The 27435-nt window shown below is 44.0% G+C and overlaps 1 protein-coding gene across 2 annotated transcripts; it reads left to right on the top strand.

The window, feature by feature from the left end:
* Nucleotides 1-26506, top strand: ARIH2 (ariadne RBR E3 ubiquitin protein ligase 2). Of its 2 annotated transcripts, none has more exons than XR_012489569.1 (14): nt 1-338; nt 12086-12153; nt 14757-14820; nt 16354-16504; nt 17798-17919; nt 18922-19031; nt 19912-20029; nt 20965-21015; nt 21106-21127; nt 23099-23250; nt 23868-24011; nt 24582-24650; nt 25678-25816; nt 26021-26506. XR_012489569.1 is itself a non-coding variant. In XM_019723911.2 (14 exons), the coding sequence occupies exons 1-14, from the start codon at nt 90-92 to the stop codon at nt 26090-26092; spliced, it is 1476 nt and encodes a 491-aa protein (XP_019579470.1). In that variant the 5' UTR covers nt 3-89; the 3' UTR covers nt 26093-26506. The 2 variants fall into 2 exon arrangements, 1 of the variants encoding a protein (XP_019579470.1); XM_019723911.2 differs by having other exon boundaries at nt 3-338; nt 25733-25816.
* The last annotated feature ends 929 nt before the right edge of the window (nt 26507-27435 follow it).

Genomic DNA, 27435 nt, shown 5'->3' with positions numbered 1-27435 from the left:
AAAACACGAATGCATTTGAGAAAGTGGTGAAGTTTGGGGGGAGGGGAAAAACCCTGCTTTCCTGATCTGCAACTTGGCTGGATGCTAAGATGTCCGTGGACATGAATAGCCAGGGGTCTGATAGCAATGAGGAGGACTATGACCCCAATTGTGAGGAAGAGGAAGAGGACGAGGACCCTGGTGACATAGAAGACTATTACGTGGGAGTAGCCAGCGATGTGGAGCAGCAGGGGGCCGACGCTTTTGATCCTGAGGAGTACCAGTTCACCTGCTTGACCTACAAGGAGTCCGAGGGTGCCCTCAATGACCACATGACCAGCTTAGCCTCTGTCCTAAAGGTGAGCCTTACTATCAGTTCCAAGTGGAATCCCCCCAATTAAAGCTAAATGTGAGCTGTTGTTAACCACCATTTCCTCCAGACTGGCTGAATGGCCCTGTAGCTTGGAATCAAACTTAAGTATACGTTGCATCATTTGGACACATTTGATGCATTTACTTTGTTTTCTAACATATGTGTATTTACGGACTGCTAAGAATTAGAAAGGAGGGGTGGGGTGGATACAGGAGATAATAGTTCAGAGTACGAGTAGCAGAATTGCATAGATTAACATTTGTTTCAGAAAGTAAGTCTTACGAAACTTTAGTAGGTAAGGTAATGATAAGCATCAGATCACCATCTTCTACACAACCATGTGTGAGTAACTGGTAAATGTTTTGAGAAGTACCTAGATCCTCAGTTTGCCCTGAATAATCTGTGTCTCTGGGGGTAATGAGCTCATTTGTTTCATATACTGATGACTAATGCTTAATGTTGAAAGAGATTTTCGTAATAATTGTAAGAATAAAGTTCTCATAGCTTGTATTTAACTGATTTTGGGGCGGGGATATTTATATTTAAAAGAATTTTAAAAGAATTAATAAAATTGGTTATTCCAGCAAGACTCTTATTTTTAACAGTTGAACTGGCGTACTTTGCAATGTCTTGCCCCTCGGGCCAGTCATTGCCCTGGCTGTGTATGTTTTGTAGCCCGTGATATTGCAGCAGTACATAGTACATTCACATAGAACTGTGTATGGTGGGTATTCTTATGGCCATTTGGACAATTTCCCACCACGTTTCTCTGATGTTGGTCATTATATAAATGGGGACATTTCTCTTACTTTACTGTTTTCCCTGACCTTCCTTCTGGAACTATTATATGGATTTTTGTTGCCTGCCCAAATAGAAGATCAGGGGCACATTGGCATAATTTCAACCAAATAATTTTCTTGTTGGTATTTAAAGGAAAATAACTAAGGTGTGCAATGTGTGATTTCTAGGACAGTTGCTTTATCTACTAGTTTAGGGATTTTTTTTCCCCTGGTGGCCAGCAAAGGCTAATACCTTGGATTTAGATACTCAGGGCTTTATCAGCAACAAGATAGCTTCATCCTCTGAACTTAATACTCCACGAACAAAATGGATTTAAAATTCTAACAAATTTTTAAATTCTGCAGTCAAATCTGATAGGGCATCCACGCTCAAATGAAAAATTTCAAACGAGATATCTTTTGCTCTTAAAATCTCCTATTACGCTCCGTGTTGTTCGGGGATTTCTCTAATTCTCAAACCGTGTTCTAGGATGCCGTGTTGTACGAGGATTTTCCCCAATTCTCGAACCGTGTTAGAGTGAAACCATGTTATAGAAGTGCCGTGTTATACGGGGGTTGCCTGTACCACTACACACCCTCCCTTCCCCATCTTGATCAGTCACACTCCTTTCCCAGCTCCCAGGAAAAGAGAGGGATTCTTTGGGGCTTATAGTCGCACTGACCAAGGATTAGGATGGATGTGATTTCTCAGGGACACGCCAGGGAATCAGAAGAGGGCAGGCCTGAGAGCTTGTGGAACAGCAACATTTAAGGAGCTGACAGACTAGACTGGGAGGAGAGCATCCCGTGGAGCAGTAAGGCGAGGTCTGGGAGGGCGAGCGTGTCGTGAAGTTACCAGCATTACAGATGCATGTGAGAGTTTTCATCTACTTACGCCAAAATTCATGTTGTATAATCAGTTTAACCTGCTCAAGACTCCTTTGAATTTTTCGTTTTGAGGAGTAAGTAAAAGGTCCAAGTGAATTATTTGATGCAGTAGTGTAAGGGTCAATCTTTTGTTTACTGTGACATTTGTTTATGCAAGTGATTGTCATTGAATTAAATTTGACAAACTTTCCCCCGACTTCTGTTATGAAAAATTTAAAACATTCAAAGAAGTTTAAAGAATTGCACAGTGCGCATCCGTATACTTATCATCTAGATCATACAGTCTCTGACCTTTGCTACATACGCTTTGTCGTATATCCACCAATCTGTTTTTATGTAGCTTTATTGAAGTATTATTTATGTTTCATAAAATTCGCTCATTTTAAAGTATACCATTAGATGATTTTTAGTAAAGTTATACAACTGTGCATCCATCAGCACAATTTAACTTACAGAACATACTAATCACCCAGAGTTCCCTTGTGTTTATTTGTAGTCAGTCCCCACTCCCAGCCCCAGGCAACTGCTGATCATTTTTCTTTCTGTAGTTTTGCCTTTTCCAGAAATTTCATATAAATGGAATCATACAATATGTAGTCTTTTGTGTCTGGCTTCTTAGCACAACGTTTTTGAGATTCATCCATGTTGTATCAGGTCAGTAGTGCTTTCCTTTTTATTGCTGAATAATGATTTTCCATTTTATGGATGCACCACATTTTGTTTATCCATTCATTCATTAGTTGATGGACATTGGGTTGTTTCCAATTTTGGGCTGTTACGAAATATGCTGCTGTGACCATTCATGTCCAGGACTTTATATGGACATGTGTTTTCATTTCTTTTGGGTAGATATCTAGGAGTGGGATTGCTGGGTCAGATGGGAAATGTATGTTTAGCATTTTAAGAAACTGCCAAACTGTTTTCGAGGTGACTCTACTATTTGCCATTCCCACCAGCATTACTGATGGGTTCCCATCTCTCCGCATCCTTGCTAAAACTTGGTATTGTCAGTCTTTTGGATTATAATCATTGTACTGAGTATGAAGTGGCATGTTGTGGTTTAATTTGCATTTCCCTAGTGAGGAATGATTGAGTCTCTTTTTTTTTTTTAATATTTATTATGCTGTCTAATTTGAGTCTCCAAAGCTTGAATTTTTTTTTTTTCCTAAGATTTTATTGGGGAAGGGGAACAGGGCTTTATTGGGGAACAGTGTATACTTCCACATTTTTTTCCAAGTCAAGTTGTTGTCCTTTCAGTCTTTGTTGTGGAGGGCGCAGCTCAGCTCCAGGTCCAGTTGTCATTGCTAGTTGCAGGGGGCGCTGCCCACCATCCCTTGCGGGAGTCCGACTAGCAACCTTGTGGTTGAGAGGACGCGCTCCAACCAACTGAGCCATCCGGGAGGCAGCTCAGCTCAAGGTGCCGTGTTCAATCTTAGTTGCAGGGGGCAGAGCCCACTATCCCTTGCGGGACTGCAGGAATTGAACTGGCAACCTTGTGGTCGAGAGCCCACTGGCCCATGCGGAATCGAACCGGCAGCCTTCGGAGTTAGGAGCATGGAGCTCCAACCGCCTGAGCCACTGGGCCGGCTCCGGAGGCTCTTTTCTTGTGCTTATTTGTTGTCATACTTCTATTTGGTGAAATGTCCAGTCTTTTGCCCATTTTTAAAAATTGGTTCATCTTACTGAGTTGCATGAGTTCTTTATATATTCTAAATTAAGTCTTTTATAAAAAAAAATGACTAGCAGTTATTTTCTCCCAGTCTGTGGCTTGTCTCTTCCATTTTCTTAATAATGCCTTTGAAGAGTAAAAGTAATTTTGAAGAAAGCCAATTTATCCATTTTTCTTTTAAGGTTTGTGGTTTTGTTGTCACAGCTGAGAAATCTTTGCCTAAACCAAGGTTGCAAAAATTTTCTAGTAGTAGTTTTATAGTTTTCAGTTTTACATTTACGTCTGTGAACTATTTTGAGTTATTTTTGTGTGTGATATGAAGTGTCTCTGTTCTATGTTTTGTTTGTTTGTTTTGTAAAATGATTAGTTATTCCAGAACCATTTGTTGAAAAGACTATCCCGTCCTCCATTGAGTTACTTTGGCAACTGTTTAAAATTAACCATAAATATGAGTTTACTTCTAGACTCTGTTCTATTTCATTGATCTATATGCCTGTCCTTAAGCCACTATGCCACTGGCTTGATTACTGTAGCTTCATAGCAAGTGTTGAAGTCAGATGGTATAAGTCCTCTAACTTTGCTCTTTCAAGATTGCTTTGGATAGTCTGGATTCTTTACATTTCTGCAGATTTTTAGGATCAACTATTAATTTGTACAAGAAAACCCCAACAACCTTGCTTTGATTTTGTTTAATTTTTGATTGCCGTGTGCAGTCTATAGCTGTGTTATCCAATATGGTAGCTATGACTACATGTAGCGTTGGGCATTTGAAATATGGCCAGATTTAATTGGTATGTACTATATTTCCGTAATAATACAATGGACTTTGAAGACTTAGATTTAAAAAGGATGTCAAATAACGCAATTTTTTTGTGGATTACATGTTGAAATAATATTTTAGATATTTGGGGTTAAATAAAATATATTAAACTACATTTCACCTGTTTAAAATTTTAGTTTTTATTTGTTTGCTGCTGTATAGATATACATTTGATTTATGTATGTCGATCTTATATTTTGTTACCTTACTAAATTTATTTCTTCTAGAAGTAGTTTTGTAGATTCTTTTAGGATTTTCTTCATAAACAGTCATTTTATGTAGGAATAGAGACAGATTTGTTTTTTCCTTTCCAATCTTTTATTATTTTTTATTTTATATCTTTTTTTCCCGTTGCCTTACTGCCCTGGCTGGGGCTTCCAATATAATGTTAAAAAAGATGGTGAGAGTGGTTATCCATTTTTCTGAGACTAGCATTCACTATGTCATCATTGAGTGTATTTTTCATAGACAACCTGTATTAGATTCAGGCAGTTTACTTTTCTTCCTAATTTGATGAGAATTTTTATCTTGAATGAATATTGAATTCTGTCAAATGGATTTTCTGCGTCCAATGAAATGATTATTTGTTCCCTCCCCCGCTTTATTTTGTTAATTTGATGAATTACTTTTAAAATTTTTCAAATGTTAAATCAGCTCTCCATTCACGAGATAAACGTCACTTGATAATGATGCATTGTCCTTTTTCTATAATGCTGGATTTAATTTGCTAAAATAGATTGATTTTTGTGTCTATAGTCATAAGGAATATTGGTCTGTAATCTATTTGTTATATTTTTGTCAGATTTTTGTATCAAGGCTATGTTTACTTCATAAAATGGCTTTGGAGGAAGTTTCATTTTTCCTCTAGTTTCCAAAAGTGTTTGTGTAAGATTAGTATTGATAGAATTCACCAGTAAAATCTTCTGGGCCTGGAATTTTATGAGACAATTTTTGATCATGAATTCAATGTTTTTAATAAATACAGAGCTGTTCAGTTATTCTTTTTAATTTTGTGTCCGTTTCGGTAATTTTTTTTTTTTTTTTTAAAGATTTTATTGGGGAAGGGGAACAGGACTTTATTGGGGAACAGTGTGTACTTCCAGGCCTTTTTTCCAAGTCAAGTTGTTGTCCTTTCAATCTTAGTTGGGGAGGGTGCTGTTCAGCTTCAAGTTGTCCTTTCAGTCTTAGTTGTGGAGGGCGCAGCTCAGCTCCAGGTCCAGTTGCCGTTTTCTAGTTGCAGGGGGCACAGCCCACCATCCCTTGCGGGAGTCGAACCGGCAACCTTGTGGTTGAGAGGACGGTCTCCAACCAATTGAGCCATCTGGGAGCTCAGCGGTAGCTCAGCTCAAGGTGCTGTGTTCAATCTTAGTTGCAGGGGGCGCTGCCCACCATCCCTTGCAGGATTTGAGGAATCGAACTGGCAACCTTGTGGTTGAGAGCCCACTGGCCCATGTGGGAATCGAACCGACAGCCTTCGGAGTAAGGAGCATGGAGCTCCAACTGCCTGAGCCACCGGGCCGGCCCTTTTTCTAGCTTCTTAAGGTGGGCCCTTATGTCATTGATTTTGGACCTTTCTTTTCTAGTGTAAACATTTACAGTTGTAAATTTTCCTATAGGCATTATGTTAGCTGCATCTCACAAATTTTGTTATGTGGTATTTTTGTTATCATTCACTTCAAAACTTTTTCTATTTCCTCTTTGATTTCTTCTTTGACACACAGGTTTTACAGAAGCATATTACTTAATTTCCAAATATTTGCTACAAAGAAGGGCATTCTTGACAGAACAGTTAGGGAAGTGCACGGGGATGCTGGAATTATGGGTGTATTGATGGATTCGAGTGGGCGTGGCTCAGCGGTGACTCTTGTTGACTCTTCCCTGAGGGCTTATTTAAGGTTTGTCTGTGGGCCCTGGAGGGCAGTGATGGGTTTGTAACTGGGTGGGAACTGAACCTAGCAAGATGTAAGAGCTCTGTAAGAATTGTCTATTATTGTCCTGCTGGGTCAGGCCTTCAGGAAGCTTCATCCTAAGGACTGTGGAGTGGGGGGGGGGGGTCCAGACAGCAGTCAGGCATGTAAATAGATATAAGGTACCTCTCTGCTGTCCAGGTGATCAGTGAGGCTCTTCTGATGGAAGTTCTTAGAAAGGAAGGGCTGAGATTGGGCAGTGGAGAGGTGGTGATGGGTGAGGGGGAAGAGGTAAGAAGAGTCAGACATGGAGTGAGACAAAAGGCTAAGGGTTCTAGCTTGCAAGGTGTGAGAGTATGGTGCCCCCAGTGCCAAGCTGGGCATACAGAAGGAAGAGCACATTTAGATACAGTCATATTTTGGAAATATTGCAGATTTGGTTCCAGGTAATATAATAAAGCGAATATCGCAATACAGTGCGTCACAAATTTTTTTGTTTCCCAGTGCATATAAAAGTTATGTTTATACTATACTGTAGTATATTAAGTGTGCACTAGCATTATGTCTTTAAAAATGTACATACCTTCGTTGAAAATACTTTATTGTTGAAAATACTAACCATTGTCTGAAAAATGGCGCCAGTAGACTCGCTCGACACAGGATTGCCACAAACATTCAATTTGTAAAAAATGTATTGTCTGTATAGCGCAATAAAACGAGGTATGCCTGACCCGAACAGGTGCCGTAAGAGACTCATCACAGAGACCAAGAGGGCTGTTAAGGTAGAGGGAATGTGACAGATTCTACCAATGAGATAAAGCATGAGAAATGTTCGTTGAATTTGGCAAAAGGAAGTTTATATTGCCTTCTGTATATGTATAAAGGATACCTTCGTATATCTACTGTCAGCAGTTCTGAGTAGATTAAAATTCAGCAGTTGAACCAACATCTTGTCAAATTATGAACCAAATTGACTTAAAATCAGAAATAACCTATGGATTTTTTATTTCTGCTTTTGGCAGGTGCACTAACTTTCTAAAGTACATAAATGATCAAACATGATTCTTGAGAATAGATTTAAGATGTAATTTAACATGATTGGGGGGGTACGGGATAGGAAAACAGCTTATCTTTGCTATTGAGAGTCTTTGTTTAAATTCATTGTAACTGTCCTTGACTCATGATCTTGTGAAAGTCCAAGGTGGCTGTCAAAGACAGGTCCCACCAGCTCAGGGTTTGCAGTGGAGGAAGGGGTGAGATTTGTAGGCATGCTAGAAGTAGTTACCCCTATTCCTATTGAGAGGGGCTCTCTTTGGCCCCTGAGATGGAGAAAATGGTGGCCTCTATGATTCTGTCTCTCTGAGTAAAGGCTCAGATTAGTCTGTGAGTAATTAACTTGGGACTACATGTTTTTATAAAGAAACTTACTAGTTCTTACTGTGTTTCCCCGAAAATAAACGCTAGCTGGACGATCAGCTCTAATGCATCTTTTGGAGCAAAAATTAATATAAGATCGGGTCTTATATTATATAATACCGTGTCTTATAGTAAAATAAGACCGGGTCTTGTATTAATTTTTGCTTCAAAAGATGCTTAGAGCTGATTGTCCAGCTAGGTCTTATTTTTGGGGAAACTGGGTAGTTTCTAGTCTTTTCCTTGGTGTTTCCAGAAGTAGAATAAGAACTCAAATAAATAAGACTTAACAATCCTATTACATGTTGACCTAATAGAACTGCACATTTATCTTGAACATGACATGATCAGGTGTGTTCCTCTCTAAGTCATTAGTCTTTTTTGGCTTTCACTGGTTGATTACTACCCTGGATCCATTTTCCTTTTGGAAGAGGTTTGACTTTTTCATTAAGTCCTTCTTGATAATACAGTCATCCCTTGAACAATGCAGGGGGAAGGGGCACAGATCTCTGTGTAGTCAAAAATTTGAGTATAACTACATTTGACCCTCTGTATACTCGATTCCTAATCTTGGAGTTGACCCTTGAACAGCATGGGTTTGAACTGGACAGGTCCATTGAAAAACCCCGCATATAAATGAACCTGCATAGTTCAAACCGTGTTGTTCAAGGGTGAACTGTACATAACCTAGTAACAGATTGTTTCTTCATTGAAACAGACCAGCAAGAGTTCATCTTGATGCTGAAACGTTCTTTTCAGAAGAGGGGAACACTTTTTGCCAGTTGTGAAGTGTTGACTCTAATAGATTCAGAATGGATTGCCTAGCTCATTGAGCATTACAGTAGTGGTATGACTACTCAGGTACTTCTTTCCTGAGAGAGCTCGGCTGTTTCCACTCTGAGAAAGACAGTTTTTTATCTTTAATGTTTAAAATAGCACATACAAGGTTTGCCCTGGCCTGCCCCCTGAAGGTGGCTTAGTACGTATTGGCCACCCCACACACACATACACACCCCCTTTTCTGTCCCCAAATCACCTGAGGTTGCTTCCTCTGGGACTGCTGGGGGTGAGTGCAGTCAGTCACTTTTCTCTTGTGACCCAAATCAGGGAAAGGGTGGCTTCCTGCTGGGACTGCCTTTTAGCGTAAATTATTCTAGGCACTCTTTCTCCTCCCTTGTGCTGCTTTTGCTCAGAGAGCCTTTTGGAACCTGACTTCCCTACAGATCTTCCCTGGTCTGGGTGCGATGCAGTTACACTGCATTTTGCTTAAATTAATGGTCTCAGAATTCCTTCGTGTTTCTGTGATACACAGTGGACATGATATGGGCCATTCTCAACCCCCATCTATGGTGTGTGGCCCACAGTAGCGCCTCCTGCAGAAGGCTGGTGGGAGGTGCATACAGCTGGCTCAAGTGAGCCTACTGTCTTGTTTATATTGGTGTGTCTTGGCTGTTGGCATTAAAAGAATAGATTCACATCACTCCACTGTCGGTTTTATAAAGTGTTAGATGCATCCTCTCTTCACATTGTCTGTTCTCACCAAAACTCAACCCCACTGGGATATTCTGAGTTGGTCATTAGTGGACTTGTAGTCACCAATACAATTTTCAGTTTCAACAGAGGGCCATGTTGTTTTCCATAGGTGGGCGGCATCTGGTATGCGAAGTCTGAGGCTTTGTTGCTACTGTTAGTGCTGTTGAGATCACGTGATCAGACCAGGTATTGTGTTAAAATTCTATTTTTTCAGGAAGGTTGAGAAATTCCACTTTGAAAATACACAGAGATTAAAGACCTGGTGTAATTTAATGATCAGCATGTGTTGAGTGGCCACCCTGTGTCCAGTCCAGTTCTGGGTTCTGTGGATCTGTGAGAGGCAGCCTGAACCCCATTCTTAGCTTCAAAGCTCCATCTGAGCCACCCGTGCTGGAATTGTTCAGGACTCCTCTGGGTTTCTCGCGTGGCTCAGTGCCTTTGCTAGGACCTGGTGGCCACTGCATGGCGAGACATTGAGAAGTCAGGACAGTTGACTGAGCCCCATTGGGTAAGAGAGGAGAGAAAAGGTTCCAGCGAGGTGCTCATCCTAAACAGTATCACTGTCAGGGTTTTTTTCAAAAAAATTTATAGCCAAAAGCTACATTCAAGCAGTCATTAAAGTTTAAACCAAATGTTTTGTCTCTGTTTTCATTTTGTGATAGTGGTCTGTTGTGGATGAATAGTTTTGTTGTGGCCATAGTTAGAAGTGTCAGCTATAATTCAGGGATCCTTGGCCTAAAGTCTCCGTGGGCCTCCACAAGAAAATACTACAGCAGGATGCCTGGGTCAGATGCCTCTTGCCTCGCGTGGAAGGGAATCGGGGGCCCCCACCCTTGGTGAAGTAAGCGGTCTTGAGTCCTTGGTTTCCTCCAGATGTTCCTGGGCTTTAGGACAGGAAGGCCGTCACTCACTGAGTAGCCTTTGACACTGACTGTGCTCTGGGACAGGTCACTGTTAGGAGGGGTGCACCTGTCTCAGGAATCACGTGATCTCTAGGAGCAGGGATCACGTGTTGGTCACTGTGTGTCTTTCCCACACAGTTCTCACCTGTGGACCAGGCATATACTACCTTAAAGGTAGTTCCTCTTTTAAAGACTCGGTCCAGTGAGCAGCATACCAAGATTCTGTGTGTGCTCTTCGCTCCCTAGCCTGAAGCGTGCTCCTTGTTTCTCCTGGGTTCAGTAGCCCCCTCCTGCTGTGCAGTGCTGTCTCTGTGGGAAGACTGATCGAGACATCCAAACACTTAACCAATCTTCTGTGGGCCCCCGCCTCAGTTTTGACACTCAGGGTGGTCTGTTCTGTAACTAGCTTACTTCCCTTATTATTAACAAGATACTGTGGCTATAACATGTACATGCTGTCTTACTACGGGCTACTTTAACCTAATGTTAAAATGTGAACTTCTTGGGCCGGCCCGGTGGCTCAGGCAGTTAGGGCTCCATGCTCCTAACTCTGAAGGCTGCTGGTTCGATTCCCACATGGGCCAGTGGGCTCTTAACCACAGGGTTGCCAGTTCGATTCCTCGAGTCGATGGTGGGCAGCGCCCCCTACAACTAAGATTGAACACGGCACCTTGAGCTGAGCTGCCTCCGAGATGGCTCAGTTGGTTGGAGTGCGTCATCTCAACCACAAGGTTGCCAGTTTGATTTCTCGAGTCCCACAAGGGATGGTGGGCTGTGCCCCCTGCAACTAGTAATGGCAACTGGACCTGGAGCTGAACTGTGCCCTCCACAACTAAGATTGAAAGGACAACTTGAAGCTGAACGGCACCCTCCACAACTAAGATTGAAAAGACAACAACTTGACTTGGAAAAAAGGCCTGGAAGTACACACTGTTCCCTAATAAAGTCCTGTTGCCCTTCCCCAATAAAATCTTAAAAAAAAAAAAAAAAAAAGTGAACTTCTTTCTATGTCAGTAAACTCTTGCACCATCCTTTTCAGTGATTACATAGCAATCCATTGCATGAATGTCATACATTGTCTAGATCCTTTTCGTTCGGCACTTTTAGGTTATTTCTAATTTTTCACTCTTGTAAAACACTGGTACGCATATCCTCTATCATTTCCTCAGAAAAATTTACAGAAGTAGAATCGCTAGCTCAGCGCACTCTTTGGTAGCCATAACCAGTGTGCTTTAAAAGACAATGTAGGGGGGAAAAGAGAGAGAATGGGTAGGCATATACCCATAAAATCTGCCCATAGACTTTTAAGTCATCCTTGCAATTGGGGCTTGTGGTTGCCAGGCATTCAGAGATTTTAAACGGGCGGGGGTTTTTTTGTTTGTTTTGCCGGATTTATACAAAAATTCCAAGCCTGAAGATTTTCTGCAAGTAACAGGCCTAACAAGAAGTATGCTTCCCGTGTGTGGCCTCCTACAGCAGCAGGAGGGAACATGTACCACAGTAGGGAGCCCATAGCTCTTTTGCTTAGGTTGGATGCTGAATTGTTGTTTACTGTAGATGGGGTGGTGTTGTTTAAGTTTCAATTCAAGCTAATTTCTTAGAAAGGTCATTAATGAAAACAAAAATAGAAAAATCAGAGCGATCCAGAAATCAACTAAGATTATAAGTGTCTGAACTTAGAAGACGAAGCAGAGAACCAAGAGGAAGAATTTGGAAAGCAAGCCTGGGCCTGCTACAGGCATGAATGTATGCATTTCTCAAAATGTGGACCTCTCTGAAAGAAACTACAGTTATAATTTGATTTCTTTCTTTCTTTTTTTAGGTATCTCATTCAGTTGCTAAACTTATATTAGTTAATTTCCACTGGCAAGTTGCAGAAATATTGGACAGGTAAGGTATTTGGTGGCGGAGAGATGGCATCACCCATAGCTCCTCTCTCTGCCCATCCACCCAGTGGTGATTGTTGTTTATGTTTTGGAATATATCCTTACAATGTGCATATTCTATTTTTAAAACACTAGATCATATTATTATCATATATTCCTTTTTCATATCATATATTCCTTTTTCTCTCAATATATGGTGAACATTTTCCCATATATTTTTCAGCATATTTTTCCTACCCCAGTTTTATTGCTGGCACAGTATTTCATCATATAGCTGTTCCATACTGTTTCTAAACCTCTACTGTTGGACAGTGAAGTTCAAAATTTTTATGCCCTTGTTTGTAATCAGTGCCCTTCTAGACAACATTTGCCAACATCTCCAGTTATTTCTTTTGGAAAAATCAAGTGAGCCGTGCATCATAACATACTATGTATTAGGTTCAGAAAAGGTTGGCCGCTTTACCACTCATCTCCAGAACCAGAGTTCTTGAGGCACAGACCTTGGAATCTTAAGATACCTTGGAAGTTATCAGGAAGAGGAGTTTCTCTTCCCCCTGGATCTTTGGCGACATTCCCTATGCCCCACACTCAGAGACACATGCTTCTGTCTAGTTCAGGGTTTCTTATCCTCAGCACTGTTGACAGTTTGGGCTAGATAACTATTTGTTGTAGGGGAACTGTTCTGTGAATTGTAAGAAGTTTGGTAGAACCCTTAGGCTTTACTTAACACAAGTCATTGCATCCCCAAGTCCTTGAAATCAAAAATGTCTCTAAACAATGCCAAATAACCCTGGAGAACAAAATGTCCTCTGGTGAGAAACACTGGCCACCATTCTGCCCTTTCACACTCCAGTGAGTCAGCCTTTCTCTGCCTGGTGTGATTCCACTTATCTGCAGAGGAAGGTCATGTCTTTCTTCTCCAGGCTAAACACAACTGGGATGGCCATACCAGCTGGAACAGTTCATTCCACTCAGAAAGAGCAAATGTGTTCCTGACTCACTAACTGCATCTCACTGTCCATACGCAAGAGCTGAATACATGTAGATAGACTTCCAGGTGAACTTCCACCGTCTGCACCACTGTTATGCGACCCCAAACTCTGGAGCTACATAGGTTCCGGCAGTGGAGTATCTCTCACTGTCCAAACTCTTTAGTCTAATTTGGAAATGGAGATTTGGATAGCTAAAGATGTTACGGATACTAGTGTGAGAAGTAGGTAAAAATAGTCAAAGGTGGAGTAAGGACATCACATATATAAGACATAATTCTTCCCTGCTCAGATTCCTGGTACCTTGATAATAAGTTTTCCGGGCTTTTTGTGGCACTTTTATTGCCATGTGATGTTGTTTTTAAATGTATTTATGCCGTACCTCATTCCAGAAGGAATTAAATTTGTATTATGAAATACTTTTTCACAAATGTGTGTGCATGCATGCACACACGTGTGATGTGTGTAGGTTTTAAAGAATAATAAAGCAAACACAAGTCTTAATGTGTCCACCCAAATAAGAAACCCCCTGACTTTACTCAGGAGCCCGAGGTGGTGATTCCCACCTGGCCACACCCCCTTCCATGTCTTTCAGTGTTGTATGTTTTTAGACCTTTACAGACATAGAATCATGCTATGTGTTTTCAACTTTTTAAATCACTAACAAGGTTACATTTCATGACATCCTATTCATCCTGTTTTCAAAAACCCATCTGTGGGGGGGGGGGTTTTGCTGTTACAAATAACACAGCTCTGAAAACTTCTGTATGTGACTCCTAGTGTCATACAATTTTTGTAGGTTTAATTATAGGTATAGAGTTACTGGGCTGTAGGTATGTGTTTCTAAACCTTTACTAGATAATGCCAAAATATTTTCTGAAGTGATTGTATCATGTTACATGCCCACCAGTGTATGTGAGTGTCACACAGTCTGGTGGGTATAAATGGCATCTAATTGTGTTTAATTTCAATGCCCCATACTATTAAGGAGGTTGAGCATCTTTTCATATGTTTAATGGCCATTTGTGCTTCCTCTTCTGTAAAATGTCCATTCTCTCTTTTGCCTATTTTTATTGTTTTGTCTTTTCAAGTGGACTTTTAGGAGTTTTGGGGTTTTTTTAATTCTGAGTATCAGTCCTTTGCCAGTTATATGTATTGAATTATCTTCCAGTTCATAGCTTTGCTTTCCACTTCAGGGTGTCTCCTGATGAACTGAAGTTTTTAAATGTAGCATATTTTGTCAGGTTTTTTTTTTTTTTTTAATGCTTCACATTTTCCTTGTCTTAAGATATCCTTTCCTGTTGTGAAGCCATGGAGATATTTGATTATATTTCCAGAAAGGGATTTAAACTGCAAATGGTCTTTCATAAGTATTTTTATTATAGTTCAGTGCCTTTGAATCAGGGTTATTATTCTCATACCAATTGAGAGCTAAAACATGGAAAGTGAAAAAAGTGTTTGTCCTAAGGGAAAAGGAAGCTTGGTTCTGTGAGAAGCTAGTTAAAGACAGAGACTTTAGTGTGACCACAGCACGTGTTGGTCTCTTTGTTTTTGTTCAGAGGTAAAAATGTTCATCTTCAGTTTCTGATTCCCTTTATTTCTACTTTTTGTTTTGTAGATACAAGTCTAATTCTGCTCAGCTGCTCGTTGAGGCTCGAGTTCAGCCCAATCCATCAAAACACGTGAGTGTCTCTTACTTGCTAAGGCTTCTTGTGGTGCACATGGCTCTTGCCTGATGTACCGTGCTATTGAGAACCGTCGAGCTTTGTAATGCAACCTGCCTACGGTGTGTGTTCCAATAGAGGCCTAAATCTTTCATTTCCATTGTAGTTTGACAAGTTTCCTCGTAGATGAGGAGTAAGTCATTGCCAGTCCTGGGCCCTTCTTCAGCCTCACGTTTGTCTTTGCACTTACTACACACAGCCCGCCCTCCATTCCTGCTGGGTTCCTTGGTGTCCCCAAGCTCACTGCTGCCTCTTTGACTTTGCGTGTGCCTTCCCTGGCCTAGGCTGTCCAGTCCCTGTCCCCATCTTTGCTTGTGGGAATGCAACTCACTTTTAAGGACCCAAATCTAAGCCGTCTCTCACAAAGCCTGTCTCCCCTCCAAGCTCCTCTAGTTCTAGCTTTAAACCTTTATACGTATGTTGTGGTGAGTCACTCATCTTTCAGCTCCCCTACCAGACTGTAAGTGCTTTCAGGGTAGGAACCATATTCTACAATGCCTAACAACTTCCTGTGTATCTTGGAGTTAACAAACATTCGTCAGATGAATGAGGGCCATCTTGAAAGAGCTCTCGGGGGAGGATTGGGGCTCAGATCACCACAGAACTTCTGTAGCCTCTTAAGAGAAAACTTGTAGGAGCCATGCGTGGTAAACATGAGAATATGGATGGTCCTTGTCCTCAAATTGTGTTTTGCATTTCCAGTGAGCTAACAAGCACCGAAGGTAAATTTGGAGCGGGCTTCTCCATTGGTTGTGATTTGGGTCCCCAGGTGGTCATTGTCTTTGGCAGTTTGTGTAGCATGGCATGGACCTGGGAGTTTAAGCTTTATAGTTATTTGTCCTCCACATCCTAGAAGAGTCTCTTCCCTAGTAGGAGCCTTCCTTGTTCCTCTAAATTAACTGTATGTGACATCTCATTGTTGTGTGAAGGATGAGTTGTAACTTGGTAAAAGCTGTAATATTTTGTATTTTGGGCACATTGGTTTGGGAAAATCACTGTCTTTGGTAAGTAAAACTGCGGTGTGGGCTGTTAGAAGCTTTGTTCACTCAGCCTGTAAGAATGTTATGATTGGGTTGTAGTACCTGTTGGGAGGCAACTATGCTGTTTTACAAGGGGGGCAGTTTACAAAAGAAATCCAGTAGCCTCCAAAAGAAGTTGGACTGAATGACCTCTAAGGACCTTGGCAATTCTGAAATATTGAGCTTTTCAGCCTGGCATTATGAACTACTGTAAGTTCTCATTCTAGCCTTCTCTCTGCCTCTCTGAATCCTAGTGATTCTGCAAGCCAGCTCAGATGCCACCTCCTCCTCCTCCTTGATAGATGTCTTCTGCTGAGAACTCTTGGGACTCCGAGTCCACACATTGTAGCTGAGTTCTGACCCTTGTTACAGGGTCAGGATTGCGTCCCATGCACCTAGCTACACAAGGCACCCCTGTGGCCTCCTGGGAACTGAAGGCTCCTCTTTGACTCATGGCTCTGCCCCTCCCCAGGTCACCACAGCCCATCCCCCTCACCATTGTGCAGTGTGTATGCAGTTTGTGCGGAAGGAAAACCTACTCTCTCTGGCCTGTCAGCACCAGTTTTGCCGCAGCTGCTGGGAGCAACACTGCGCAGTACTTGTCAAAGATGGCGTGGGTGTGGGTAAGTCTGCCATAGAATTTGTAAAAGGCTGGTATGAACAGTATTTATCTCTGACTCTGCCCTTTCCAGTACTCAGGTCAACTGGGTGTTTTTTTCTGAGCCTGATTGAGGACTTTATTGTTAGAACCATTGGTTTTCAAACACATCAGTCTGAATAGTGGCAAAGCTTTCCCCAGTCCTGAGCAAAATGAGAAAATTAAGGCTATTGTTTGGGCATATATGTAAATGTTGGTGTGAGTGCAGGGCTACATCTTGGGAGAACTGTCCTTTAAGCTGCCTATGCTGTCTTGATTCCCCAAGTAGGAGCCATAACTTAGAAACACCCAGAGAGTTTGCTGCGATTTAGGTAACAGCACAAATTAAATCTGATGATGGGGGGGTGTGGGGGGCCCGTCCAGTGGCTCAGGCAGTTAGATGCTCCTAACTCCGAAGGCTGCCGGTTCAATTCCCACATGGGCCAGTGGGCTCTCAACCACAAGGTTGCCAGTTCAATTCCTCGAGTCCCGTAAGGGATGGTGGGCTCTGCCCCCTGCAACTAAGATTGAACACGGCACCTTGAGCTGAGCTGCCGCTGAGCTCCCAGATGGCTCCGTTAGTTGGAGCGTGTCCTCTCAACCACAAGGTTGCCGGTTTGACTCCCGCAAGGGATGGTGGGCATGGTGGGCTGCCCCCCTGCAACTAGCAACGGCAGTTGGACCTGGAGCTGAGCTGCGCCCTCCACAACTAAGACTGAAAGGACAACAACTTGAAGCTGAACAGCACCCTCCACAACTAAGATTGAAAGGACAACAACTTGACTTGGAAAAAAGTCCTGGAAGTACATACTATTCCCCAGTAAAGTCCTGTTCCCCTTCCCCAATAAAATATTTTAAAAAAGAAACAAAAAAAATACCTGATGATCAGGTTACAGGAGTGTTTGTTACATTGTGACTTGATGATATTGAAGTGAAATTAGCATCACATTAGTTGTATCCGAAAAATCTCATATGTGGGTGGTCATCACTTGCACATAATATTGAACATCATAAAACTAAATTGTTAGTAAAGAATCCTATAGGATTTTTTTAAATGTTTTTTAGTGACGCTATTTGTGATGTATGTATATGTAATTTGGGATGCTATTTTAGTTGCATCACTGTGCAGATATATTAATCCCTCTGTTTGAAGAAATTCTGTTGCTTCAGGGGTTTTCTATGTGGAATATGAATTCACTAGTTGAACTCGGGCAAATGTATTATTATAAGTTGTGTCTTCCACAGGACAGTTGTCCATCAGGTTGTCTTTGTTCAACAGGAGTCTCTTGCATGGCTCAGGACTGCCTGCTCCGAACACCAGAAGATTTTGTGTTTCCATTGTTGCCCAACGAAGAACTGAGAGACAAATACAGGCGCTACCTCTTCAGGGACTACGTGGAGGTACGGCCAGCCCCTGGTGCTGTGCGCTCTGTCTTCCTGGGCCTGCTTTCCATCAGGTGCTCACTACAGTTGCTTTATGGTCTAGGCTGTGATTAGGTACTGGTGTTTGAAGAAAGAGTTCCATGGCTTTAAAAAAGTTTGAAAACCACTAGAAGGTAGTGAAGAACACAGGCCCTGGAGTCAGACAGACATTTCTGTGAATTTCCGTTCTTTTACTTCCTCGCTGTGTAACCTTCGACCCATTATTTGACTTCTCTGAGCCTTGGTTTTCTCTTGTGGAGTGGTGAGTCATGCCCACCTTATACACAGGTGCTTAAACAAGCTATTGTATGCCAGGGGATGGACACAAGTCAGGCGTATCTCAGGAGCTGCCATTCCATTCGGCTTACTGTGTGAGTCGGCACAGAGAAGGGGTATTGTTTCTCGTGCAGTTTGAAAATTTGTCCAGGATTCCAGCCTGGTCAGTTTTGTCCAGGATTCCAGCTTCCTCCGCATTGGGCTACCTTTTCAGGCTCGCTGGTTCCATGCAGCAGCATAGTTGTCATCTTTTTTATGCCTAAGCTATTGGATTGATTGACGGTTTGCGTCTTTTTGTGCACATGCTGTGGGATAAACGATGCCTGGTGTCTTATGCTGTTTGCTGCCTTTGGTGGATGCCTGAGGGTCATTGAGCCTCAGAGTCTTATGCACAGCTGATTAGGCTACGTTCCTGTCCAGCCCTTGTCCCTTTGTGCTTTTCTCACAGATACAATTCTGTATTCCGTTTTGTAATCTAACCTTAGATCATTCTAGTGAGTTGCTACCTAGTTTAACTTAACATTTAAAGGTCTTCAATATCTGCCTAATATTTGCTCTTCACAACAATCATCCTGAATTCCTATAGCCACTTTGATGTAAGTAATGAGCTGAAAGAACAGAAGGTGTTTAAGCACTCAGGGAGGTCTAATTTGGAGGCAGCAACTAGTGGGTGACCTCAATGTTTCCTCCTTGGTGTGTTCACAGAGTCATTACCAGCTCCAGCTGTGCCCTGGTGCAGACTGCCCCATGGTTATCCAGGTACAGGAGCCCAGAGCTCGCCGAGTACAGTGCAATCGGTGCAACGAGGTCTTCTGGTAAGAGTGAGTGTGGGTGCTAAGCAGCCCTGGGCTCATGCCTTCTCCTCCTTCAGTGCTCCACTGCTACCGCTCTGAGTGAGGTTGGGGCTGGGAGAGAAAAGGCCTGCCTGGAAGATTCATGGGGCTTCAGAAAACTACGTGGAAAATGTGGCATGTATGCACGTGTGCCTGCCTTTCAGGGCATTGTTGAGGGAGTATGTGGCTCACCAAAGTGTTAAAGAACTACGGGTGTACTTGCTCTCCATCCTTTTTCCCACATGGTGAACTTCTTTCCGTAGGGCACGTGTTAGGCTATCTGCCTAAGAGCCTTTATTCTCCATGAAGTTTTTGTTGGCTTGGACAAAAGGGAAATTAAAGTCACAAGAGCCAGGCTCGATGACTGTCGGAGATTTTTCTGATTTGAAGTTTCAGGCATCGTCACCTGCATCATGCCCCCGCACATTGCCCACGTTCTGGCATTCGTGCATTCTTTGTGCACATCTGGCTGGGAGATAAACCAAGGCTCCCAGAAGTGGATCTCGGTCCTGCCATGGGTCTGAGCTCAAGTGTCCGTCTCAGAGCACCTCACCATGCCTGTTGAGCGGCTGAGTTCTGAATATGACATCCTTTCAGGAAGGTTGACCTCATACAAGATATTTACAATAGAAGCATTTCATTTGGGTTTGTTGAAAGTATATCTTAGAAAGGCTTAGACTGAAAAGAAATTCACAGTATTTCAGTATAATCCTGGGTAAGTAAAGGTCTCAAAGGCCTAGATAGGTGACTTTCCCTCTGAAAAGCTTTAATTCAGGATCTGTTGGCATGGACAGAAGGAAAATGTAAAACATGGGACCCTGACCTAACGGTTATTTGAGTGTTTTTCTTTTTTGGTTTTAAGTTTCAAGTGTCGTCAGATGTATCACGCCCCCACAGACTGCGCCACAATCCGGAAATGGCTCACGAAGTGTGCAGACGACTCTGAAACAGCCAACTACATTAGTGCTCACACTAAAGACGTAAGGACTGTATCTTACCTGTCATGGATCTGCCCTCCTTAGTGCTGCCCAAGGCCTTGCCATCTGAGAGCAGAACACAGGGCCCCGGAGCCCTTGCTGGAGGCTGCAGACCCTTGCCCAAACGTGGCAGAGTTAGCAGCGGTTTATCATATGCATTGGTGCATTTATTTTAATAAGATGCTGAAATGCCTGGAAAAGTTAGGAGAACTGATTAGGAAAAAAAGCTAGGTTTTATTGAAGCTTCCCATGTTGATAGCCACACCTACTAAATAGCAAGGCTCTAACGCAAGCCCAGGCCTGCCCAGTTCTTTTTCTGCAACTTCCCCTGGGAAAGCATGGCCAGCAGCCCCTTGAGCGCTGGATGACTCGGCACCCAAGGCACTACCCGGTACCGGTCACGCGCTGAGTTGATGCATTCACAAGCACAGCTGTGACCATGACATCATTAACCAAAGTCCACTGCATGGCACAATATCGGACTGGTCTCAGCAGTGTTTCCTGGGGTTGCAGGCATCTCTCAAATGAGAATGAGCAAACTTTAGAGGTTGCTCCTTGCCCTCTTCTAGGAACAGAAGTCCAGGCAAGCTGACCAGGACTTAGTGCAGCTCTTGTGCCACTTTGGCATTCCTCCCATGCAGGCAGGCTCTCTGTTGACTCAGCTTGTGCTTAACCTGAGCGGCCTGTGGCAAGGACAGATGGTGGAAGACTTAGTGGGCTCAGCTGGTGCTTGGAGTGTTTCAGAGCCAAACGTGCTGACCTCATTTCCTTGGATTGCTGTTCCAGCCTCAGCGACCCGCCACATTTAAGGGAGATGCTCCTCCCCAGAAGTGCTCGCACGATGAGTTACTGGGCACGGGTGCCAGGAGCTTTGTGTAATTTATCTTAGAGGCGGCCTGATGGTGCGTGAGCCTAATGGCGCCCTTCTGTCTCCTCAGTGTCCCAAGTGCAACATCTGCATTGAGAAGAACGGAGGCTGCAATCACATGGTGAGCAGAAGCCTGTACCTTTTGCATATGTGACGTGGAGCCTTTGGTCAGCATGCCCTTAACATGTTCTCTTCTGTTTCCCTCTGACAGCAATGCTCCAAGTGTAAACACGGTGAGTCCCAGGCTTGGTGCTCAAGGCCCAGTGGCACAGTCTGTGTCTCTTGTGCATGGGTCTCCATTGCTTATTTAGTGAGTACTTTTGTAGTGGTGTGACAAAACAAAGGACAGTCTCGGTCAGTTATAGTCGTGCTGTATATTTTTTGGTCCCCTTGTAATCCCACTGCCATCTTGCTGACACATGTAGTCAGAAATCAAGTTGGGGATGACTCTTAGACCTTCATGCTCCTCAGTCACCCAAGAAGATTTTAGCATGTTCTGTTTTTGCCGAGGCAGGTAAGTAGCATGGGGCTTCTCTGTGCTACCTTCCAGATACCTTTTAAAGCAGGTTGTTACCTGGTTCTGCTAGAGATAGTAAAATAATACTTTTCCTTTGAGGTTTTATAAAGTTCCCAGTGGGTTGTTTTTTTTCTTGTTTCAACTGTCAGTTTATTGCAAGATACTAAAATTAATTACAAATTTAAGCCATAACTTGGTAGTCTTTAGAGGAGTTTTGATTTGGCCTTTCAGGCCTCCTCCATCTGTCAGGAGTAGGTTACATACAACCTGTTTTGCTTTCTTCCTGCCAGATCAAGTAAAGAAATAAAATTCTTGCAAGTAGAAAGTATGTCTGGATAGATCTCCCCCACAGCTGTTTGGATGTTTGGATGCCGACCAGGAGGCCCTGAGACTTTATCTTTGTAAGGGCCCATCTAATGCTATTCATGTGTTTCCCAGGAGCTCACTGTAATCAAAGTGGACATGCAAGGTCTTAAGAAGGGAGCTCTGAAGTGTAGAAGAAATATGGGCTAAGGATAGTGGCAGATATCCTCAGATGTGTCCCTCTCTATCTTTCTGTGTGTGTTTGAGTTATAGGGAGATGTATCATCTACAGTGAGTAAGACACTCGTAGAGTCTAAAGAGAAATACAAAGTGACTGCCCCCACGTTCCTGGTACCTAAGAAGTCCCCTGTGTGTCCCTCCGCAGCCACGGTCTCCTCATGCCTGGCTACCTAGAGTTAACTGTCTTCTCTGGTGTTGCTGTGTGGTTTTACCACCTGGATAGAGAACCCTAAACAATGTAGTGGTATTTAAAACAGTCACAAGCATAACCTAGCTGATTAAGGAGAGAGCAGTATTGCCAATGTGCAGTGAAGGCTCCCAAGAGAAGTGAATGACGTCTGGGTCTCTGGGTTTGGCTTCAGTTTTCCTAAATTTTACAGGAGTCTTTTTTGGGAAGTCAGTGAGCCAACTTACAGGAATAAATCCTGGGAAACAGGGCTTGCCGCTGTCAGGTCTCTGGCAGAGACAATATACTGGACAACTCACAGAACCGTCGTTGGTCCCTCTTCATTAGATCACAGTAATTGTTTGGATATTTAGCATCCACAAGGGAACTTTATTTTTCCCTTTTTGCTTCCTCAGTGTGGAAGCAGAGTCACAATTCTGGGTATGAACTAACTAAATAGCTGTAGATTTTATATAAAAATGTGCTTTTTTAAAAACAAGAAAAAGGGGGGAAGCCTTTATTCCCAGTTTCATGTACAAAATCTTTCTAGGACAGATGTTGTAAGGGTGGGAGGGAGTCAGGAGGGCAAATGTGTGTTCTGAAGAACCAGTTGAGCCTCAGTCAGACAAGTTTCTGCTTCTCATAGTGGCATTGACACAGCAGACTAATGGCTTTATACAGTCAACATCTGCCTGCATTGGATTAAAAGGGTACAAAGCATATATGCTCATGGAACTGAGAATATCCATAGGCTGCTGTTCAGATTGGCAGGGACAGGCTACAGGAACAGTGGGATATGACAAAATGAGAGGTGCACATTCCCATTTCCTCTGGAAAGAGGGGCACCCTTGGGAAGTCTTGGTCAGGGGGTCGCCCCCTGCCCCCCAGCAGGATCTCTGTCCACTACTTTGCCAGTGCCTTTGGAAGAATGTGGGCTTATCTTGAGGGTATAAATGCCTCTTTTTCTGTTCTGTGCAGACTTCTGCTGGATGTGTCTAGGAGATTGGAAGACCCACGGCAGTGAGTACTATGAGTGCAGTCGGTACAAGGAGAACCCCGACATTGTCAACCAGAGCCAGCAAGCCCAAGCCAGGGAGGCCCTCAAGAAGTACTTGTTCTACTTTGAGCGGGTAGGTGTCCTCTCCTGCATCTGCCCCTCCAGGGCGTGCTTCTTCCAGTTGGCCTCCTGGGGTGGCATTTCCAGTGATTGGTAGCCAGAGCCAGTGTGCGCACACACAAGTCAGGGAATGGAGCTTCCGCCGGGGCCCAGGTTGCTGCCTCCATACATGTGGCTTTTGGGCTCCACAGGACAGCCACGGCCACCACAGAAGGACATGGTGCTAACCTTGTTTGAAAGATGGATTAGAGGACAGTGGCAGTCTTCCATCCAGTGCCATCTTAATAGTCAGAATTAGAGGGTATGTCTTCTCAGGCAGACCCTTTAGAAGCCCACAGAGCATGGCACGTTTGGTTTCTAAGCACAGTGGAGCAGTGGATCTGTTAGTCCTCAAGGTGGGCGCCCTATTGCCCCAGAGGGGCGTAATGATCTGGCAGGCAGACTGCGGCTCTGGGCAGGGTTAGTCGTGTGGACTGGAGAAGTCCCCCCTCCTGCAGTCTCAAGGACACACAGTCCCATAAGTTAGTTGAAGCTGTGGCCGTGCCCTGCCAGCCACCGTGTCTATTCTGCACTCCTCTGTGGACCTCTGTACCTTCTACAGTTACAGCTCTCTCCTTCTGTGCCCTGTAGTGGGAAAACCACAACAAGAGCTTGCAGCTGGAGGCACAGACATACCAGCGGATTCATGAGAAGATTCAGGAGAGGGTCATGAATAATCTGGGGACGTGGATCGACTGGCAGTACCTACAGAACGCTGCCAAGCTCTTGGCCAAGGTCTGTACCCCTCACTGTTCTGATCCCGGTCTAATGCCTGGCCCAGCCAGGCCCAGACCCCTGAAGGTGGGGGCCATTGTAGCGGGGAGGGGATTTAGCTCCCTGTGCGGCCCTGCACACTTCATTTCCCTGAGCTGTGCCCACTCAGGACCCAGGCCTCAGCTGGGTGCCCCAGGGCTTCAGGAGGAAGACTCCACTGCCTTTGCCTGTGAGCAGAACTAGAGCCTTTTTCTTCTTTCTCCCATCCATGCATCACTCAAAGGAAAATAAGGGACTGTCTCTGGACAGTTACTGAGATAATGTGTGGACTTTGATGTCCGACTCAAGAGGCAGCTCCTGAGACAGCTGCTGATAAATCTGTGAAAAAGGAACTGTGGGTGTTCTGTGGCCACTTTGGTTTCATTTTTTCCCACGTTGTCCCCCCACTTAATCCTTTATTTGGGTTGGCCTCCTTTCTTCCAGTGTAGGGCCAAGCTATTTGCATGGTGGGGTAAGAATTGTGAAAGCCACCTGAGTTGCACATGGGTTGGGATCATAGACACAGGTACCTTCTCTTGTCTCCCATCGCAGTGTCGATATACCCTGCAATACACCTACCCGTACGCATACTACATGGAGTCTGGACCCAGGAAGAAGCTGGTAAGGCAAAGCATTCGCTCCACTCTGCCCTCTTTCCTTCAGAGGTGCCCAGAAGAACGCAAAATCAACGCAACTGTCAGTTTTCAAATTGCATTTCTCTAGGCAGCTCCAAAATAGGTCTCAGGTGCTGGCATTTTGGGTAATGATAAGGCAGATACACTGAAGCCCTTGAATGCGACCATATTTATAGGGCAGTGGACTGGAAAGGTCTACGGCTACTTGGGAGGCCAGTGCCCATGCTTTGGGAGGATATCCAGCATGCATGTCTCTAAAAGCGAGTGGACTTTGTACATCTTTGTTTAATTCTTCCTCTTAGATATGAGTTGTCTCCCCGCCCTCTAATTATAAAGTAATTCACATTTATTGTTTCAGTGTTGAAAAACAGAAAAACATTTACATCATCCATAATCCTACTAGAAAAAATGGCCACTGTTAGGATTTTTCAGCCTTTCAAAATTAATACTGTGTATATAATCAAGGTTGTGTGTGTGTGCAGAACATTTTATCGCTATAGCAGTTTTTTGTGGCAGCTGTCATTTACCAGGCTGGTGAATACCATTTTTTAATAGTTGCATAAGTGTTCCATTATATGGGCGTACCATCATTTGGGGTATTGTTTTTGTTTGTTACTATTATAAATAAGGCACTGAGGAATGCTTTTGTGCATAGAGCTTGGATGTACAATTACTAAGTCAAATGGGTTGATTATTTTTAAGACTTGATTTGCAGAAGGGCTGGAAAGAAATGCAGTATTCAGGGAGTACAGTGTCTGGATATCCCTTTTGACTTGTTTTTACAGCATCTGTTTCCCTGTATGTTGGGAGCTTTCTGTTCAGTGGCTTAAATTCTTGCCCTTTCTTTGGGGTTTGAGAGCCAGTGGCCTTGCCATTTGGCTGTACTCTTTAGGTAGCCTTTGATTGGGTTCTAGCTCCGGGTACAGGGGCTGGCACTGCTCTCTGAGGACAGCATCAGGGCTGTCTGTAGCTCATGCGAGCCTGAGGTGCTGCGTCTGCCCCTCCATCTGCAGGCCCTGCCCGGCTACAGCCCCCTCTCCTTTTGACCCTCCTGCTCTGCCCATACAGTTTGAATACCAGCAGGCTCAGCTGGAGGCTGAGATCGAAAACCTGTCATGGAAAGTGGAGCGTGCGGACAGCTATGACAGAGGGGTAAGTGCCAGTTGTCCTCTTGGACCCTCTATTGCAGGCAGGTGAACACTGCCATGTTAATAACGTGGCCTGGAAGCTGCTGTTGTGTTGAGAAGGGTGGGAAGGGCCTTCACTTCTCGGAGCCCCTGACGTGGGCGTAGCTTTGGCAGCCCCTTGCTCATGAGGCTGGGCCATGCAATCACCCTTCTTGCTTCCCTGGTGCAGGACTTAGAAAACCAGATGCACATAGCAGAGCAGCGGAGGCGAACCCTGCTGAAGGATTTCCACGACACCTAGGCTGGGGCATGGACGTGCCGGAGTGAGGAAGACGTGGCTACGAGCTCTCCCAGCTGCCATGCTGCATGCTGAAGGCTCTGCCTTTCACGACATCAGGCAACAGCCAGGGCCCCACTCCTGAGAGACACTGGCCACACACACCTCCTAGTCAATTTCTGTTTCCTTCTCATCTTTTCGCTTTTTGTTTCTACTATGGAAGCGGCCATGTTGAGTTGGCCTCTTTTCAGGACTTTTAATTCCCCCTGGATGGTTGTTGGGAGGGAGGGAAGTTTTTTCTGAATGACTGTTAATAGTATTAGATCAATACAACTTATGTAATTTTCAAAGGTTGTGCAATTATACCAAAAAAAGGCAATGCAACCATAGAATTACACAAAACCCTTTTAAAAAATAAATTGGCATTGGAGTGTTTTACCCTCTAGGTATTTTACTTAGAATGTAACATTTGCTGCCTGCACACCCTGCCTCCAAACCTGTCCTGCAAGAAAGCCCCAGGGTGGTCTCTGCTTTCCAGATTCACATGGTGTTTGGCCACAGCTGCAGCTGGAGTCCCAAGGGAAGAGCATGGGTAGCAGACGGGAAATGAGTCGGGTTGTGTAATGGGCACGGCGCCCAGGGAATCACATCATGCCTCCCACCTGGTCCTCACAGACCCTTTTGTGGTCAGGTGCACCTTCCATATCTTGGCAATGAGGAGACAGTACAGAACAGGGTCTTGCCACGGGTGTCTGATTGTCTCTGATGGCACTGCGCATCTGTGGCTTCATCTTTATTCTTGAAGGTGAAGCTTACCTGGGTCTGGCTGCTGCAGCCAGAGCCTGCAGCAGAGCATAGATAGGTGGGTAGACTTGAGGTCCTCCAGACCAGGGGCCAAGAGTTCAGCACAGTGTTTCTTTTTGTCTCCTAAAGATAGAGATGTACTTTCTAAGGGAATTATTCCCCCACATAAGTTTGTTTACCTTGGTCCCTTCTTTGTGCCAGTGTCCCAGTGGTATAACTGACCAGGTTCACGTGCAGCCATACCTGACTGCCCTGCTACACTCTGGTGAGCTTCGGGGTCAGAATTCAGCCTGGCCCTCCCAAGGGCACTAGTCTTCCTGGCTCAGGGGCCTTGTTTGCACAAGTTGTTTTCCTGGAGTGTGTCCATCGGCTGCTCTGGGGCTTGGGTGCTCTCCCCCTCGCCTGATTTCAGGTGTCGGAGGACACCATCTCTAGGGCCTGGGAATCTGAGGCCCTGAGGGTCCTTGGTTCGTGGTCCCGGCTCCTGTACTTGGAGAGGCTGGCCAGGGGAGAGTGCCAGTTTTTGCACCGTTGAGCGCAAAGGAGCAAGTGGGGTGTGTGGT

Source organism: Rhinolophus sinicus, linkage group LG10 (genome assembly GCF_036562045.2).
Source record: "Rhinolophus sinicus isolate RSC01 linkage group LG10, ASM3656204v1, whole genome shotgun sequence".
NCBI lineage: Eukaryota > Metazoa > Chordata > Mammalia > Chiroptera > Rhinolophidae > Rhinolophus > Rhinolophus sinicus.
The sequence above is the reverse complement of the archived record's forward strand: the minus strand, read 5'-3'. Positions and strand labels throughout refer to the sequence as shown.